This window comes from Triplophysa rosa, linkage group LG22 (assembly GCF_024868665.1).
Source record: "Triplophysa rosa linkage group LG22, Trosa_1v2, whole genome shotgun sequence".
In the NCBI taxonomy this organism is placed as follows: domain Eukaryota; kingdom Metazoa; phylum Chordata; class Actinopteri; order Cypriniformes; family Nemacheilidae; genus Triplophysa; species Triplophysa rosa.
Genome location: NC_079911.1, coordinates 20,280,533 through 20,298,597, shown reverse-complemented (window position 1 = coordinate 20,298,597; position 18,065 = coordinate 20,280,533). Strand labels below are relative to the sequence as shown.

The 18,065-nt window shown below is 38.3% G+C and overlaps 1 protein-coding gene and 1 long non-coding RNA gene across 5 annotated transcripts in view; both read right to left on the bottom strand.

The window, feature by feature from the left end:
- LOC130546483 (uncharacterized) lies at positions 1 to 13,775 on the bottom strand. Of its 2 annotated transcripts, XR_008961777.1 has the most exons (4): positions 13,515 to 13,775; positions 7,982 to 8,050; positions 1,426 to 1,478; positions 1 to 195 (listed from the first exon to the last, which is right to left on the bottom strand). It is a non-coding gene; the product is annotated as an uncharacterized LOC130546483 (long non-coding RNA). The 2 variants fall into 2 exon arrangements; XR_008961778.1 differs by lacking the exon at positions 1,426 to 1,478 and having other exon boundaries at positions 13,515 to 13,773.
- Positions 13,776 to 16,583: 2,808 nt separating this feature from the next.
- Positions 16,584 to 18,065, bottom strand: part of mef2ca (myocyte enhancer factor 2ca) — a 37,633-nt gene continuing 36,151 nt past the window's right edge. For all 3 annotated transcript variants that reach the window (XM_057320614.1, XM_057320616.1, XM_057320615.1), the window contains one exon: positions 16,584 to 17,874. In XM_057320614.1, the coding sequence (XP_057176597.1) occupies positions 17,511 to 17,874 (364 nt within the window). In that variant the 3' untranslated portion in view covers positions 16,584 to 17,510. The remainder of the gene's footprint in view (positions 17,875 to 18,065) is intronic.

Genomic DNA, 18,065 nt, shown 5'->3' with positions numbered 1-18,065 from the left:
TACTCAAACATATGTGTTTATTTAAACAGAAAAACAAAACAATGTAGCATCATGGAAATAGTTTACATGCATAAAATACCAGAGATCATTATATTATATTATGGTTATTATTAAATGTTTTCATAGTTACAGAATAAGATCTTAATCAGATCCTTCGGATGATTCCTTGAGCTCGTTTCTTCATTCATCTGCCACCTGTAGAAGGAAGAGAATAAAGATGTAAAACACAAACATGTTCACAGTTACAGCACATTAATAATAAACCTTGTATACCTTCATATTGAGTCATGTTTATCGACACGAATGTCAATGCTACAGTTCTGAATTGAATATATTTCATGAAATCATGTGAAGTTTAGAACTGAATTCATGATGTACTGCTCAACACTTCCAATGAAGATAAATATGTGCTTGAAATCTTCTCAGTTTCTACTTTCCTCCTTTGACATCTGTCTCCTTTTTTGTTTTTTTCTTCATTCATTTGTTCTTTTTTAATGTCCGGTTGGCCTGTGGTTGTGCTGAGATATAGAAATGTTCATTTCCATGAGAAATGAAACCATCACTTTTTATTCTCAGATTTTTGATTGAAGTAATAATAGTTCTCATATGTAGTGTGTGTCAATATATAACATTATACCTGTGAGTTTGTGTGTATGCTGAATAGATTTGATGTATAGATATGATAGGATAATATACAGTAACATTAAATAAAACATGTTTACTTCATATGTAGGGCCGCATGCATGTGTGGGGTTCATGAAGTGAGCATCTCTGGAGTGTCAGATTTCTGAAGTCCTCATGACATCCATCTCTTACAGGTACAAATACTCCTTTAAAGGCTATATGAAGTATTCACAGAACGAGTCATTACCAAATGCTGAGATTTTAATTGTGTGCTTGTAGTTTAGTTTTTGTGTCTTCTTGTGATAACCATTGATTTCTTAACAATGACATTGATAATATATTTGCATTTCTACTCATCATGTATCAAACAAATCCAGATGGTGGTTTAATATCGTTAAGAGAGAAAACTGCATTGTGTATTTGTACAAACAATGGCTTGTTTTATTGGGCCGTTGTTTGAACATGAACAGCTTTTTACAATCTACCTCTCAACTTTATATTGGCATTTATGTACAATATCACACATATCTCTACACAAGAGTTTGTGACTGTAAGGATTTAATTTTATGTATGAATTATTCTTATATTGATGAATCGGTATTTTTAGCCATGTGTTATTTTAGGGTTATTTTGTAAAGACACTCGTTCACATCCATACACACAATTCACAAAATTATTAATGAACACACAAAATTATTATTAATTTTACTATTATTACTACAATTATTATAACATCTTTAATTTGATTATAGATACAGTTTCATATTTTGTCAAAATGCAATGAAATTCTTTAACACTGACCTCCAACATCTCTTGGTTAATATTAACAGATTTCCAAGTTGGAAGGTCTGTTGCTGTTTTTTTAAGAAATAAAGCAAAAGTTAATTGTTAAATAAAATGTAGTGTTAAATAGTACAAAATTGATGAAATAAAAAAGAACTAAATAAAAGCTATGATATGGTGATATAGTGATCTTGAGGTCATTCTGCTAAATGCTTCAGGATTTGTTGATGCTGTCTCTTCAGACTTCACAACCCAGTTCAGCTGAACTGAAACCATTACAGTTTATTATGAGACCAAAATCAAAATAAATAAATAATATCAAATTTGATTCTGAGTTGTGTCCCGTCCTATTATCTCCAGCTGACCTGTACTTCACACACTCTCTGAAATTAATTCTAATAAGAATGATCAATTTTATGCCTGTGGTTATGTCAGGATGAGATGACACACAATGAAGCATCCATTTTCCCACATGTAAAAATACTGCTGTCTCCGTCTTCACATGAACAGAAGAGCACATACATGCGCATTAAATACACGTGTCATGATTTCATGTCATCTGTGTCCTACTATTATGTAAAATGAGGTGGTAGATGGAACAGAGATGATGAAAGGGTTTTAGAGAAAATTATCCTCACGCCAAACTTACAGACGCTACTCTTCATGAGAGGACCACAGCGTGTCAGATCAACCTCGCACGCTCTCTCTTTCTCTGTTCTGTATCATACTCCTCCTTCCAGATTTATGGTATTTTTGGTATGTTTCCAGATTGAAGCATTTGCTGGATTAATGTTGGTCAGATTTCTACAAACCAGATATTTATTATTTTACTCATTTAAAGATGCAGTTTGTAACTTTTTTGAGTAAAATATCCCAAAAACGCTAGGCCAGTGTTACATATTTTGTTCATTTGAGTACTTACAATATCTCAAATGTTTCCAACTATTGGTAAATCGTGAAAATTTTGTCATTTTAATCGGTGACACGGGCCGTGTCTGGCAGTCGCCTGTCGATGGCGTCATATCCGCGTTACCAAAGACACTAGACGGAAAGCCCGCAACCTTTAATCCAAACATCGCGGAATGCAGGAAAGCAGACTAGAGGCTGTTACATGATTGGCCGAGGTGCCTCACGTGATTCATGTAAGGCCGTTACGCTTTCTCCAGACCTTGCGTCTCTCTAATAACACAGTCTCTGGCCTTACCTCCGGTTTCCGCTTGTACTGCCGTAGAAACCATGACAACACAGTCTCGTGGACAACATGTGAAAGTATTAGTTTGTAGCGTCTATCAAGCAACGATCTCGTTTTGCGCAGTCGTTATGGAGCACAATTATTCTTTACTGTTTGCAGCTGGTTCTGTCAACAAAGACATTATTACTAGACAGAGACGCTGATCTTGCATGTGTTTTACTAGACAGGTGAGCAACTGTTTAGATTCCTTTACTGACAGAAAACGAATGATTATTACATCGATCAACAAGGTTGCTCTTATTGTTTGAATGTCTTTTTCTTTAGTGTCATGTATATATATTTTCCAAAAATCATGTTTTGTATTTTAGGGCTCTCAAACGATTAATCGCATCCAGAATAGAAGTTTGTGTTTACCTATTATATGTCTGTATACTGTGCATATTAATTTTGTATTTATAAACACGAAAACATACACATACTTGTATATATATTTAGGAAATATTTAAATAGAATTTCAATTATTAGTAAACATAAATAAATATATTTACTAATAATTGAAATTCTATGTCAACGTTTATTAATTGTTATATTTTATATTTTTCTTAAATATATGCATTTATGTGTATGTGTTCATGAATACAAAATAAATATGCACAGTACACCGACATATATTACAAAAACATAAACTTTTATTCTGGATGCGATTAATCACAATGACTCGTTTGCCAGCCCTTGTATTTTGTTATCATGTTTTTATTGTGTTTCATTGTGTTAGTTAGCTGTATTTTTTTGTTATTATGGCTTAAATCAAAACAAACCAACTGCAGTTTGATTGATATTCATTGGAATGCACAATAAAAAAACATGATTTTTATCTCATTTTGGAACCAAACTCTTCATATTTACTGAACAAGCAGTAATCGTTTGAGATCATCTGACTAAATAGTAATTAATTAATTTTGTGAATTACCTCTTATTCATGATGATGAAATATAATCACTTCATCAAACGCAACATTTATAAAACTTTATTACTTTACATCATCCTTAAACGTGATTTCTTATTCATGTCTGATTGATTATTAGCGCTGTTAGCGTTGTTGTTGTTTTTAACATATCTGTTCTGTCTTTTGCGCCATCTAGCGGTGTATTTTACAAACTGCGCCTTTAACCACACTGACATTTTTTCATTCATTTTGAATGTGATCAATTGTATTATTAGTCATCTCTGTTGATATATCACTGTTAGGTTAGATGGATAGTTCACAAAAAAGTCATCGGTAACACTTTTTCACAATAAGGTGCTATTTGTTAACAGTAGTAAATGCATTAGCTAACAATGAACAATTTCGTTTTTCCACATTTATTATTCCTTGTTAATGTTAGTTCATGTCAATACAGTTATTCAGGTTATGGTGCATTAACTAATGTTATCAGACACAACGTTTGATTTGACAGATGCTCAGCAAATGCTGAAATGAACATGAACTAAGATGAATAAATGCTGTAGAAGTATTGATCATAGATCATGTTAGCTAATGCATTAACTCATTGTTAACAAATAGCACCTTATTGTAAAGTGTTACCAAGTCGTCTTTAATTTGCTGTCACGTTATTCTTTAAACCCAGTTGACTCTGCTTTCTTTTGCGAAGCACAAAAGACGTCTGACAGCTCCAGTCACCATTCACAGAGAGACAGTGTAAGTCAATGGCGACGGAGGCTGTCAGTCCCTGTAACATTCTGTCTAACATCTTGTTTTGTGGTGAACAGAAGAAAGAAGATCGCAGGCATCGGGAACAACACGACGGTGAGTTAAATGACAGATTTGTCTTTTTTGGGTGACTGTGACGGATGCAGGGGAGAACACGCGAAGAGAAACCTCACATCAAAACAAGAGAGGAAACTCTGTCATTTTTATTATTAATAATCAATATTGATATCATCAGTTATCACATTTCTGATGATTTTCATATTGATATTGGACACAGAGGGTCCCACTCGCCCTTCTCCTCTCCAATGAGACTTTGACGTGAAGATGCGGTGACAGGCTTGGCCTTTCTCTCTTTCCTGAGGCTTGCTGCAGGCCGTGGCCGAAAGGTTTTTTGTGTCCCCCTCTGCCCGGCTCTACCCCTCTGGTTCCCATCCGCCTCCGAAGCCCTTAACGGGCCGAGCGGAGAGCCCGAAACCCCCCAGCACACCCTAATGAGAGCGCCGGGGACAATGCTGGTATTGTTTAGTAGCTCAGTTGAAGAACAATGGCTGTTTACTCAAGCAGTTGTCCGAGCCGTTGATTACTGTTGGGTTTCCTGATTAACTCTGTTCCTCACCCGGACACAATGAGCCCTTTGACTGGACCACCCGCACCCCTCTTCCCTTCTCTCTCCATTCACACCGCTAACACTGAACTCTGCTATAGGACCTGAGAGAGAGCACTGCAGATACGTGCACTTCATCCACACTCGCCAGTGCAGAAATATATTAACACCTGACAAAGAACTCTTCTCTTCTGTCTGAACACGTTCACAAAATGACTTCTTCGTTTTAGTGATTATACACCCAATAACTGAACACACGGCATCATTCTTGTTCAAATGAGAAAATACTTACAGACCAAAATGTTATTGCTCGTGGGTTTTTCTTTCATAGCTGAGGAGATTCGTTCTTATTCAAGGATCAGTTTAGTGTCAGATGTTTCTCTCAGGAGAAATAAAAATAAATGAGAGCGTGATTGTAAATGAATGTAGACTGTAGAGGTAAAATGAGTAAATGCGATGAGAAATGTTTGAGTTGATATTGAGATCTTCGATAATATTGATTTTAGAGACAAATCTGAGCTCAGTTTGACACATTGTCATTAGAGTTTTATTAAAGAGATCACATTGTTGACATCTCTTCTCATGGTTATTTCTTCTAAACATCAATGAGATTAAATGGAGAGCAAACAGAACCTCATCTGTGTCTCAGATATTTCTCATGAGGAGAAAAAGAGTTTGAGAAGAGATGTCAACGATGATTTTTTAAAATCTCACTGATGTTTGGAAGAAATAACTATTATTAAAGAGATCTCATCTTCCGGACAGTAATGAAGTACTACGTATATAGAATTTCCCAATGTATCAAGAGATTATGTTTTAAATGTTTTTCATTATGTTTATTAAGCATCTATACTGTAATAGTTTTGTAGGAACTGGTTTGACGGCATTGAATCTGAAGTTTAATTTCTAAATATATTCTAGACAGTCTAACTAGCTTCTCTGTCTTCATCCGTTTAATAGAGTTAAAACCACAGTTCTGAAATCAGTTCAGTCTAATGAACGCTGCAGGTCATGTAGCTCATAAAACGTTCTTTTTTTTTTTGACGTGTGCATATTTTTCACGCGCATGTGTTCAGTTAGTGATTGAGATGCAGACGGTCACATAACACATTTCACATGTAAATCCCGGTTAAAACGCTCGATAATACCAGGATTATTTTAGACCATGTGGGTGAAGAGCGGTTTTGTACACCGGCACATGAAAACCTCATGCACAACATAGGTGTGAGGTATTCATCATAAAATGGTTCAAATAAAACACACACGCTTTAGCAGCATTCAGAAACACGGCAGTCCATCTGCCTCGCATCAGAATCCAGTCTTCAATATTCAGATGAGATTAATAAATCATTAAGATGGTGCTGGTTCACACGCTCTCTGAACGCTGCGTGTCTGCTGCCAGATCTGCATTAGACATGCAAGAATGTTAATGTTGACACGCATTATAAGAAGCTGAAGAGGCGTCTGTCTGCACGCTGGGCCTTCACACATCTCAGCATATTGTGTCTGGATCACAACAGCTCTGGTTTTGTGTCTGCGCGCAAATTAATCTGAACATGATGTCTGAATATCACTACATAATGATTTCTTTTTCAATCTTTCATTTATGGGTTAATAGTAAAATCAGATGATTTGTTTTATCGAGCGAGCGAGTCGTAATGGAGCCAAACTGTTCACATATACACATGCAAAGTGAGATAACGCCGTTTAAAAAAAAAAACAATTATTATTGTTGCATTCCAATTACTATCAATCAAACTGCAGTTGCCATAATAACTCAAAAAATACAGCTAACATGATAACATAATAAAAAACATGATTTTTGAACATTTTTAGAAACGGAGTTATCTCATTTTGGAACCAAACTCTTCATATATATACAGTATATATGTTTTGAGAGATTCTTTTTTTTATTAAATGGACAGTAAGTTGTTTTCCGATTGTAACGAGTTCTTTTTTTCCTTGTTAAAAATGTGTAAACGTTGAATTATTTGCACAGGACGACCCACCTGTTTTTCTTTTGGGGTTCATTTTTCGGGTCTATTCAGAGCATTTTGTATCCTGCTTAACCCGGCACTTTAAGTACACAGCGAGGGGGATGATTGCATCACAAAGGAAAGCACCACGTCCATACCCCTATTTTGGCTTCGCAATTTGCATGCATTTGCATGATTTAATATGCACAGGCCTTTTGTTCCCTGGGTGGGAACCACGGCAAGAAAAAAAAAGATGGAGGTTGTGCGAATGCAACCCACACGCCGAAGAAATGATGCTTGGACAACAGGAAGATTTTATTACAAGCTGAGCTGCTAATATGTGCACAGTGGTTTATATTTAACATCAATCAGCTGTTCAAAAATAAAGCGTTGATTCTGTTGGTTTTTTCATGCCATTAGAATATGTTTAGATCCTTTTGCTGTACATTTTTCTTGTTTTGATAATACATTCTAATATCTTGGTTAAAGCGGTATAATCCATAAATCAATAGATCAGTGTTATCATAAAGGACTTCAGTGAGCATCTTACACTGTAACGGTCAAATCTGTGGACTTGATTTCACGAAATAGGTCATGGGTTTAATGTTGCCTTTGGCCGAGTTTTTTATACCACACGTACACACACACACACCGTCACTGCTGGGTCTTCTGGCTCGATAAACATTTCTTAAGACACAGTAATTCTAGTCCTGTAGCATGATTTTATCATAAGAAGCATAAGACAGAAGCCTTTATATTCTCTCAATCACTTTATCACCATCAAAACACAATCAGTGTGTACACACACATATTACATCAGAGTATTTAAAAAAATCAAATCATTTGCTTCGGCAACAAAAATGTTCCTGTTCTTTTTTGTATCATGTTGTTGTATATGCCATGACTAGAACATATGTATCAAAATATTTTGTTTCCATAGTCACACACACGCACACACACACACACACACGCACACGCACACACACACACACACACACACGCACACACACACACACACACACACACGTCTGTGAGTGTAGCAGAGAGAAGGTGGTCATGTGTGTGTTTTTGGCCTGTGGCTTTGCACTCACCTCCAGTTACATCACGAGGAAACACTGCCATCACTTTCTCCAGCGGCCGAGTCAGACCTCCACGTACCTCTAACAGAGAGAGAGAGAGAGAGGGATTTCGCATTCAACTCAGTATAAAGAATTGCACAGTCTGATACACGCTTTACATGCATTTCACATTAAGGACCGATTCTGATGTCTGATTCTGATGGGAAATGCATTGGTTGCATGTAAATACTGTGAATTCAGAACAAAACCCTGTCTGATTCGATTATTTTTGTAGTAATCCTGATGTCTTGGTTTGAAATCTCAGGTCAGGTTTGATCACATGCATGCATTCCGTGTAATTGTAAGATCTTGTCAAATCTACACTAGAGTTTAAAGTAAAAAATGAAATGAAAGTCAATAGCACACTGTTAAAATAAGTGTTAATGCGTAAATAATATGACATCACACCCACATTTGTTCCACAGTGTCAACGGCGCATTATATTGAATTATTCATTCACATTAAACGTGTTCGTTCATTGTGTTTCTCTTAGCTGTCATTAATCAGTAAATCTACAGCTTATACTGTATGAAAACCAGCTCGACGTTCATTGCGTGCATGGAAAACCTTTCTAAGATCAACTGTTTTTAATGCGTATGATATCAAATATACAGCGTGATTCAGTAAAAGGAAGGTTCGTGACATTCATCTTTGTTGTTTTTCAGTGTGGTGAGAATCAGATGAAGCGACGAAGGCCTTTATTCATGTGATGTTTTCTGTACACGTGGAATCAAAACTCGAGAGACGAACGTTCATCAAAACCACATCTCCTGAGAATCTGCAGGCGACGTGATTACCACCAATCAGACGCCGGAGCTCATGGTGCTAAACCAATGAAAACGGTGCTAATTAGAAAATTGGTATTCATGGTAACGGGCAGTGCGTGTGTGCTGTGACATATGCGTGCGTGTGTGTGTGTGTGTGTGTGTGTGTGCGTGTGTGTGTGCCAGCAGACATTTTGGGATTTGCCCTCTCAGTCTCCACTGCCAAAGCCTTAAGATGGTGGCACTGCGTGTTCGGTGGACAGCGGTGAGGCCGGAGATGCCCAAGTACAGTAGATGGTGCAAGAATCGTTTGTTCTGTTTTATAATTTACTCATTATTCATCAACACAGAAATCAGGAATTGTTTCTCATTTTCTTCTAAGATGCATTTTTAGATGACAGCAAACCTACTTTAGTCAGTCATCCGTCAGTTTCAGATTTGATTGACTGATGGGCCTTTAGAGATGTGTTTTTTCCTTATCATTTCATTCAGAACATTTGCTCTACATCTGGGGTTAGAAAGAAAGAAGCTCGTGATGTGTAAATGTGATAGAATGGTGTTTGCCCACAACAGAGAAGAAAGCAGAACTTCTCACCGTCTCTCAGCAAATCAACATTGTGTTAATAAGACGACTCAACATTTATGAATCACAAAGTCATTTATTGCTGTATCCATCAACTGTTGTTATGCCAGGATTAAAAAGATCTGATCTTAACACTGTAGAGACAGAAACACAATGACAAAATTTTGTTTGGGGAAAATTTGGAGGAAATGTAAAATCTTGAATGAAGTGTCTTTTTGGAGACTTTCCTAAGACCTTTATTGTTTTTATTGTGATTTCGGTCGTCTTCCCCAAACCCTCACACAAACTCTTGCTTCGTTTTTGTCATTTTTAAATAAGCATGGTTTAATAATGAATATCCCACTGACTGATACACACAGTGTATGTGATCTCCGTGTGTGGACATATGGTCCTAAACACCTGTACACACGCACACACCGGTCACCATAACTAGTGTTTGACATCGTGCACATGCTGATATGAACTGTAATAGTGTCTGGAAGATTCTTTCATTTCTGACTAATAAACACACTAACACAAGCTTCTCATTACATTTCTTGCAGCTTTAGACACACTGGCACCTTCGGCCCGTATGGAGACGCCTGGCCTCATCATCGCCATGGAAACTCCAATCAGCACGCGAGCTCATCACACATGAGGAGGTGAGTACATCATAACGGCATCTATAGGTCAATTAAACTGAAGTCTTGTGAAGGTCTTTCTCTCACAGCGCCATCATTTACAGCATCTTTTTGATCACAGATGTGTGTCGCGTGACTCATTCACCTGCTCTCAACTCAACACTTGTATCATTCTTTACAGAGGATCGTTTCATTTGCTTTTAATGTTTTAAACAGTTGTTTATTGAGTTGCATTTGTTTAAAGCTGGTCATTTAGTGTCCGTCTAAACCCCACTATAAGGTAAATGTCATTTTTTCAAAGCAGAATTAATAATAGTTACGGAGCAGGGCATGGAGCTTGAATTATAATTTTATTTTGTTTAATATTTTAACAACAGCATGTAAACACAATGACAAAGTATCATTATAGCAGTCATTTTATTTTGTAAGGGACAGTACTTTAAAAATACACTCTGTGTGAGCTTTAATGTGGTCCATTCAATGTACTTTCAAGGCACTGTCTGTGAAACATTTAAAATAATCTAAATAAAGTTTAAACACACAGGAAATATATTTTGGTGACCTTGAGCTTAGCAACGGTTTATAAATGAAATTATTATTATTATTCCTCAATGGAGTTTTATATTTTAGTTCATGTGTTTTTTAAACCCAGGACCTCTAAGCTTGACCTCCTCAAGGTCCTCAGAGTGACCCGTCTGACCCCTCACACCCTCCGTCCCAGAGGACTCAAAGTTCAGTTCTCAGCACGTGCTTCATGGTCAAATTCAAGTTCATTTCGAACATCAAACTGATCTCATACTCGTTCTCTTTAAACAGACCGTTCAGCATCACCACATCTGTCACCAAATCTTCAGGTATAGGCTCATGACTTCACAAAAGTAACATTAGCTGTAGTAACTTCACATTTCTAATGTATCAGCAGCATCTGTTTAATTGTGTGCGGAGACAGACTGTAAATCTACTGTAGGGCTTCTGTGTTGGCCTGGACCAGGATTGTTTATGAGTGGCCTGATAATTCGTTTCTAGATTTCCAACAACAGCATCCCGACACACGCACACGCACACACATACTCCAGCATCATCCATTCACTTCATCTGTGCTGTTCCGCCCTCCACAGTGATGCAGATGAGCAGGGTGCACTTGGACCCCCCTCCCCTGTCTGTCATATTCTGCCCCAGACAAGACATTGCCCACTTGCCCTCGAGCGTGGGAATGGGGGTCCACGGGCGTTCACATCATCTCCCCCACGTGCGCCCGACCGCATCAATTAACGCTGTGTGTGTTTTGTGTGCCAGTTCGTCCCCGTTCCCTCCGCCGTCTCTTATGTTCCAATTATTTCATTTGAAGAGCTTCAGTACGTCCCACAGAACAGAGTCAACGATAGCCGCGCGCGGCTTCCGAAATGCTGAGAACTGCACAACAAACTTGAGGCTTTGTCTTGTTTATCTCTTTGTGTGTGTGTGTGTGTGTGTGTGTGCGTGCGTGCGTGTGTGTGTGTGTGTGTGTGTGTGTGTGTTTATCCTCTTCTCCAGTTTTAAACATAGTAGCTATTACGCGTGCGTGATTAAGGAATCACGCTGAAGCTTTGGCATGCGCACTAGAGCATCTCTCGGCTGAATTTCATCCATACATGTATTTATTAATCCACGTTGCGATGCTGATAGAAGCGGTTTTTACTTTCGGTTATCTAGCTTTATGACGACCAGCACACTCATACAGCTAGATAACCAAAGATAACAACACGCCCCCAATATTATGTGTCACAACACAACAAGTGCAAAAGCCCATTTGCTCAGATACGTGCAATTAGTCTTAGGCAAAAAAATCACAGAAAGTTCCTCTTCGCGTTCCGTCCTTCATGTCGGTCTTTGGGGAAAAGAATGAGGTCGACCCGATCCAAGTTTGCTCCCATGCGTAATTTGGCAACTTCTAATTGAAGCAATGAGCCAAATGATGGCGATAAAACTGAAAGGCACGAGCCTGCTACATCCATCGATAGCAGCGAGGACGCTTTTATTCCAGTCTGAGGTTGCCTGGATTTACAGTGCGGTACGCATAAAATCCTGCGTATCCAGGCAAGAGAATGAACGGGAACGCAGCAAAAAAACGCAAGGCGTTTGTCATAGAGCAACAGCTGTGTGGCGTTATATAAACATATCTCTCTTATATGATGCGCGAAACGTGCTCAGGTTTGATCCGGAGACATTTTGGCCGATTGCTCAGGGTAACAAAGTGCAGTTGAGCATCATGACGTCCTTATGGCACACTGCCTGTGACGTGCTCACGCATGACAGAAGTGACGCACTCAACTGGGTCAAAGCGTGTGCCCGAAAAGGCGCAAACTCGCGAGGTCGGAGGTCGCACTGAATTCTAATGTTCATCATGGGAGACGCGCACCTGTAAGACACTTTTGCGCACTGTGCCTTTGTGATTATAGAGCCTCTGTCTTTACCCCTTCCTTTGATGAATTTTTCTGAACTGTCTTTTCCGCAGTTTTTTAACTTTTCCCAACAGATTGAGTGGCATCTTTTCAAAGGTGAGATGGAAGGATTCGTTTTTGCACTGTAGCAGCAGGAGTAAACAAATCAGTATGCACACGTACGTAGAGTGTCCAGAACGCCACAAGACAAAACATACGACTGAAATGTTTACGCAGAATAACCTGACAATAATATTTCACCATACCAATATAAAAAGTAGATCTCTTAAAATGTGTATTTTTGGCACAATTTCTTCCCGGGTAATATTAATTGAGACCTGCACACACAATCGACATTTACTCATATAGTCTTTATAAATTGTCTAATTAATCTATCTGAATACATGGCTGTGTTTCTGTATTTACGTGAAAGAAAAATAAAGATTTTGCAGCTAAAAAAATCTTTCAGTTGAAGCAGGATATTTTCAGCCTCGTATGGATATAAACTGCAGCAAAACAAAAGGTACCTGGCCCGGGCAATCCATCAAATGTTTAAAATAACTATCATCTTCTAATAAGTCCGAGTAGTTTTACAGTACAGTAAACAGTAATACTCTGTTATCAGGAATTATTAGTTCTTCATTTAAACACCGTGAAACAATTAAACCACTTGCTGTGTGACGTCACGCCAAGAGAACAATTAACATGTATGTATCCGGATTCATTACCTGAACACTCTATACAGTCTAGTGTCTTAAAGGCTAATGACATCTTTGTTGATGAAAACATTTTTTATTGGTGTTCAATCATAGTGCCAATCAGAATGTTAAAAAAAGAATTGGGGGTGTTCTGATTTGGAAATATTTTCGAACTAAAGATAATGTGTATCTGGCCTACTTATTCAAAAGAAAATAACTTTATAATTTTCTTACATAATAAACAGCTTCATTCTATTACAATAGAAAGTGATTATTTTATGCCTCGGGCGTCCGTTATAAAACGAAAAAAGACAAAATAACGATAATAAGATATTAAAATATCCACCCGCCTGAATAATGCCATAAACAAGGAAACTGGTAAAATAGGCATTTTTTAAAATGATAAACGTGATGTACTTACATGCTGCTCGTATAGATCGCCCATCATCTGGATATCAAACAGATCCAAACATCAAATCCACCAAATCATTCCACACCGTGTTTGCTGCACGTGCGTTTGGCATCGTGGTTTAAGAAGAACGTATTCCCTCCACTTGATGTTAAGAAGGATGAGACGAACTTTGCCATCACATCACACTTTATCAACCCGTGCGCGAGAGCAAATGCGAAGCGCAGCGCGGCGCGGCGCGCGCCCTGCAAGTTTGGGTGGGTTTTGGGAAGGGGGCATGGGCAGTTCACGATCCACCCCTCTCTACCTCTGCATTATAACCGTGCAGTGAAATTAATAAGATATTGAATTGTCTAAACTTTTCGAAAAGTGAGATTTTGACAGTGAGCTGTTGATGGTGCCAAATGGCCTCATGATGTGAACAGGTGAGATAAAGTGAGTTACCTGAATGCTGATGTGCGTGGATGTCATTCATGTGTTCATCATACATTTGCCAACGTGTCTTTATGATCACGCCATTTTAACCTTAACATTTCTCTTTCTGCGCATCCCTTTATTTTTCCCTGATGATATTCTCACAACACAAAATATAACATCACGCAAATGAATGCAAGATTTTCTGTTCGTTTTTTATAGGCTCATTTGATGCAGGACTCGAGGGGGTCACGTTCGGTGACGTATAGTCTTGTTTGTTACGTGCAGCCACATTTGGACACACTGAGGAAATTAGTGATGTTCAATATGCAAATCGAGTCATAATGAACACAGCATTGAGACGAAATAATGTCTCGTCTGAAATAAGTACATTTTGTATGGGGATGCTGATCTGCGAGTTTTATTTCTGTTGTGGATTTTAAAATGTTTGGAGAAAGGACGTGGAAAATCTTTTTGAGAAATTAACGCTTATTATTATTATTATTATTATTATTATTATGAGATGCTTGATGTGAGATGCTTTGTGTTTGTCAGTCACCAGGCAGAAAACCCTCCGTGTACATTTCATGACTGTCCTGTTTCACATTGTGATGTTTACTCATCATGCTGGTGAGTTAATTATATAACAGAACATACAAATGAACGTGGTCAACACCAATTTTTCATGAAAATATAATATAAAACTAAACATATAATGTCTTTAAATTCTATAACGTTTGGTTCTACACCATTTTGTAAGTACCAAATGATTATCGAGTAAACGTATGTTATTCTTTGGATTTATCTACCAAATCATGAGTGAGTGTTTACTAAAACGGAAAACTCATATTTATCCTGTAGTACAGAATAAACGTACGTTCTTACCTTTTTATTACATTTCATTTGATTTTGAATGTCATTGCTTGAATGCAGTAATGTACCTCCAGACGTCTGAAGTGTTGATGGTGAATGTCATGTGGTTGTTTAATACGCATGTGTAGATCAGTCTCTCAGTCTAAAAACATCCAGTATAATGGAATCGCAAACATTAAAATGTAAAAAACTGTTTTAACAGCCTACTGTAATTATTTGCGTCATATTCATTTACAACACTCAAATCACACTTATTCGAATCGGTTTTTACTTTATATTATGTTGTAGGCTATATTTAGTCGCATTAGTTGACTCATTTATCAATACAATTTTTAAGTTGAGCTTTTGTATTTCGAACATGTTCGGTCCTTTGAACCTCATCACGTGCGAGAGAGTACACTGATCTGTCGCGTTATTGCACTACAGCGACACCTGGCGGCGTATCAGTCCTACAGCAACACAATAAACCCTTTACGTCTCAGATCTATTTATACGATCGTTAATACAATTTTTTCACAAAATTTGCAAAAGGTAAAATATTTCTTTTCTTTTTAGTCATTAAACTGATCATTCATCACAGTTGATGTATTTGTTGTATTGTGGCGCTTATAGTTTATTCACTTTTGTAACAGCGGAAAAAATTAAAGATTAAACAATACAGTCTATAAACTCAGAAATATAATTACAAAAAATATAGATATTAAATTGTTGCAATGTATAAGTCTAATTTAAATGAAAGTGTACATTGTTTCCCCTTTATTTTAGGAAATGCTTAAATAAAAAGACCTTTTAAGAATGAATCATTTGAGCACGTAAAGAGCTGAAAATGTCATTCGAGTTTTTAAGGAAAAGAATATAATCTTTTCAATAATACGAATCACTGCTTTATACCATTTATCACGTGTTTTATTTAAATCACGTTTTGTGCTGTGGATTAAATTCGTTTTTAGCTTTATTATACGGAGCGAGTCAACGTAATAAATAACTGGCGTCGACTAGCACGTCACAGTCACATTTTCTGGATTTAATCTGATGAACGAATCGATCTATCGCGGTATTCTACACATATAGTTCAGCCGATATTTTAATTGAAACAAATACGATCTAAAATCGGTATTTATGTGCAAATAACATGCAGGTTCTTTTCAAGCCAGTAATAAAGGGGCGTGTTTTTATTTTAAGAAGCACGAGCTCTTCTCTTATTTTCTGCTTTTCTGCACTTCTATGACAATAATTTGAACGTTTATTAAAGGTCATCATTCCGTGATTATAATGTCAATCTTTTCTGTGTAATTTCTTTGCATTTGTTAATTGTTTGAAGAATGCAGTGGTTGTAAAGATGTCTAGATAAATAAAAAACAACAACCACGAGTGGAGAGTGAAGTCAAAGCGATCATAAAATAACACTTCAACAGCATATCGCTTAATAAATTCTGATGTTTTCTGTCAAGGCTCAAATACAAGTGTGAAGAATTGCAGCTTCTGAGAAAGAAAATCCAAACTGATCTCAGTTCAGGCTGGGAAGTGACTCGCACAAATCTGATCAAACCTCAAGTCTTCGCCGCTCAATCCAAATCCATGCTGCAAATTGATGTTGCAGCATGCATCAAAACACCGTTTAGATCTCTGAAGACAGATAAACACACTAGAACAAATCAAATACGGATTTGAATGTTTCTGGTGTGTAGAAAACCTCTGAAGTCTGGCTGTACTGGACCACCAGCACCAGTGATGAAGACATGGGTCAAACCCCGGCAGCTTGGGTCATCGGTCAGTGTGATGCAAACAAACCAATCTAGACAGACGGATGATCAACTGTTGATATGGCTTTATTATTGGAGCTCTCGCACGGCTTTACCTCTCTGTTCAACATCGGCAAAGCTTGAAATCACATTATGACTCGTGGTCAACAGGTAGCAACAAATGCTCTGCATTTTTTTATGAAAATATAAGCAAAATGTATTGTACATATCTTTTCCACCGGGGATAGGCAATACAAGACCCAGAGAACTCGAAAGTTGTTAACACGGCTCAACAGCACTGACATTAGACGTCTCGTCTAGTTATCATTCACAACAGTTCCAGATTGAATTTTTCCTGTAAATGATCCTCAGCCCCGGGCCCCTGATGTGTGATGACTCTCTCGCTCCATTAACGCTAAATAAATCTGCAAATCCTGGCAGCTTATTTACCCCAAAGCCTCATCGTCCTCTATTTACATAAATACGTTGAACCTGCAACACAACAGCGTCTGTGATAACATACATTTGCGAGTTAGTGTGCATCCGTCGTGAACGTAAAGGCCCCGCGTTTCCTAAGGGGGGATATTACAACCAGAGACGCATGCAATGCATCTTTTAATAGTTTAATTACGCATTATATATATATTACTGAACTAAAAAGTAGCTTTTCCAAATAAGAGTACCAGACTTCTCTTCTTTATCCTGTACGCTCGTATACATGCATACATACATACATACACACGTCCGTATGTAAAACTGCATGTATATATACTGTATATATCTATATATTGTTTCTTCTTTTTTTTTGGTTTCCCCACACGTGGCACAAGCGATGCATGTCCCATGCCCCCAACCCCAAATCACAAACACGCCCACCCTCCCCGTTTATCTTATACATATCTTGTTTTAATACTTATTGTAGCACTCACACGCTGCAGAAAGAAATATAATACTAAAGTGAAAAGCTCTCCCTGAGCGATCACGAGGCCCAGCTCTCGGACAGACGCATGCGTTTGACGGACGGGCTCTGCCGCTCGTCCTGAGCGGATCTCAGCAGTCCCATGGGCGAGTGGAAGTCGGCGCGGTGCTCCTCGCGATCGCTGCCCTCGTACGAGCTGCCGCAGCTGCTGAGGCTGTCGACGGGCGAGCGGCCCGCGTCCTGCCGCAGGTGACCCGCCTGAGACTGTTGCTGCTGGGGGGGCGGAGGATGGCCGTACACGCCCACCGGGGTTCCCCCCGCCCGGTCTCTGGGAGGAGAAACGGGTTCCGACTTGATGTGCAGGCTCTGATTGGACGGCAGGGAGAGGGTGGAGCTTTGACACAACTGTGCGCTGGTGCAGTTCCTGCAGGGGAGAGGAAAGACGCTTGAGCACGTGCTTGCGTTTCTAAAACGGACTGGCCGAGACATGTGAGAACGCTGCGAGACCGTGGAGAGAGTTAAAGATCCGTGTGTGCTTTTCACGCTTTCAAGTTCAAGATTTCTAATGTGCTCAAGTATTATGGGTAAAAAAATGTATTTAGGAAATGTAGTAGA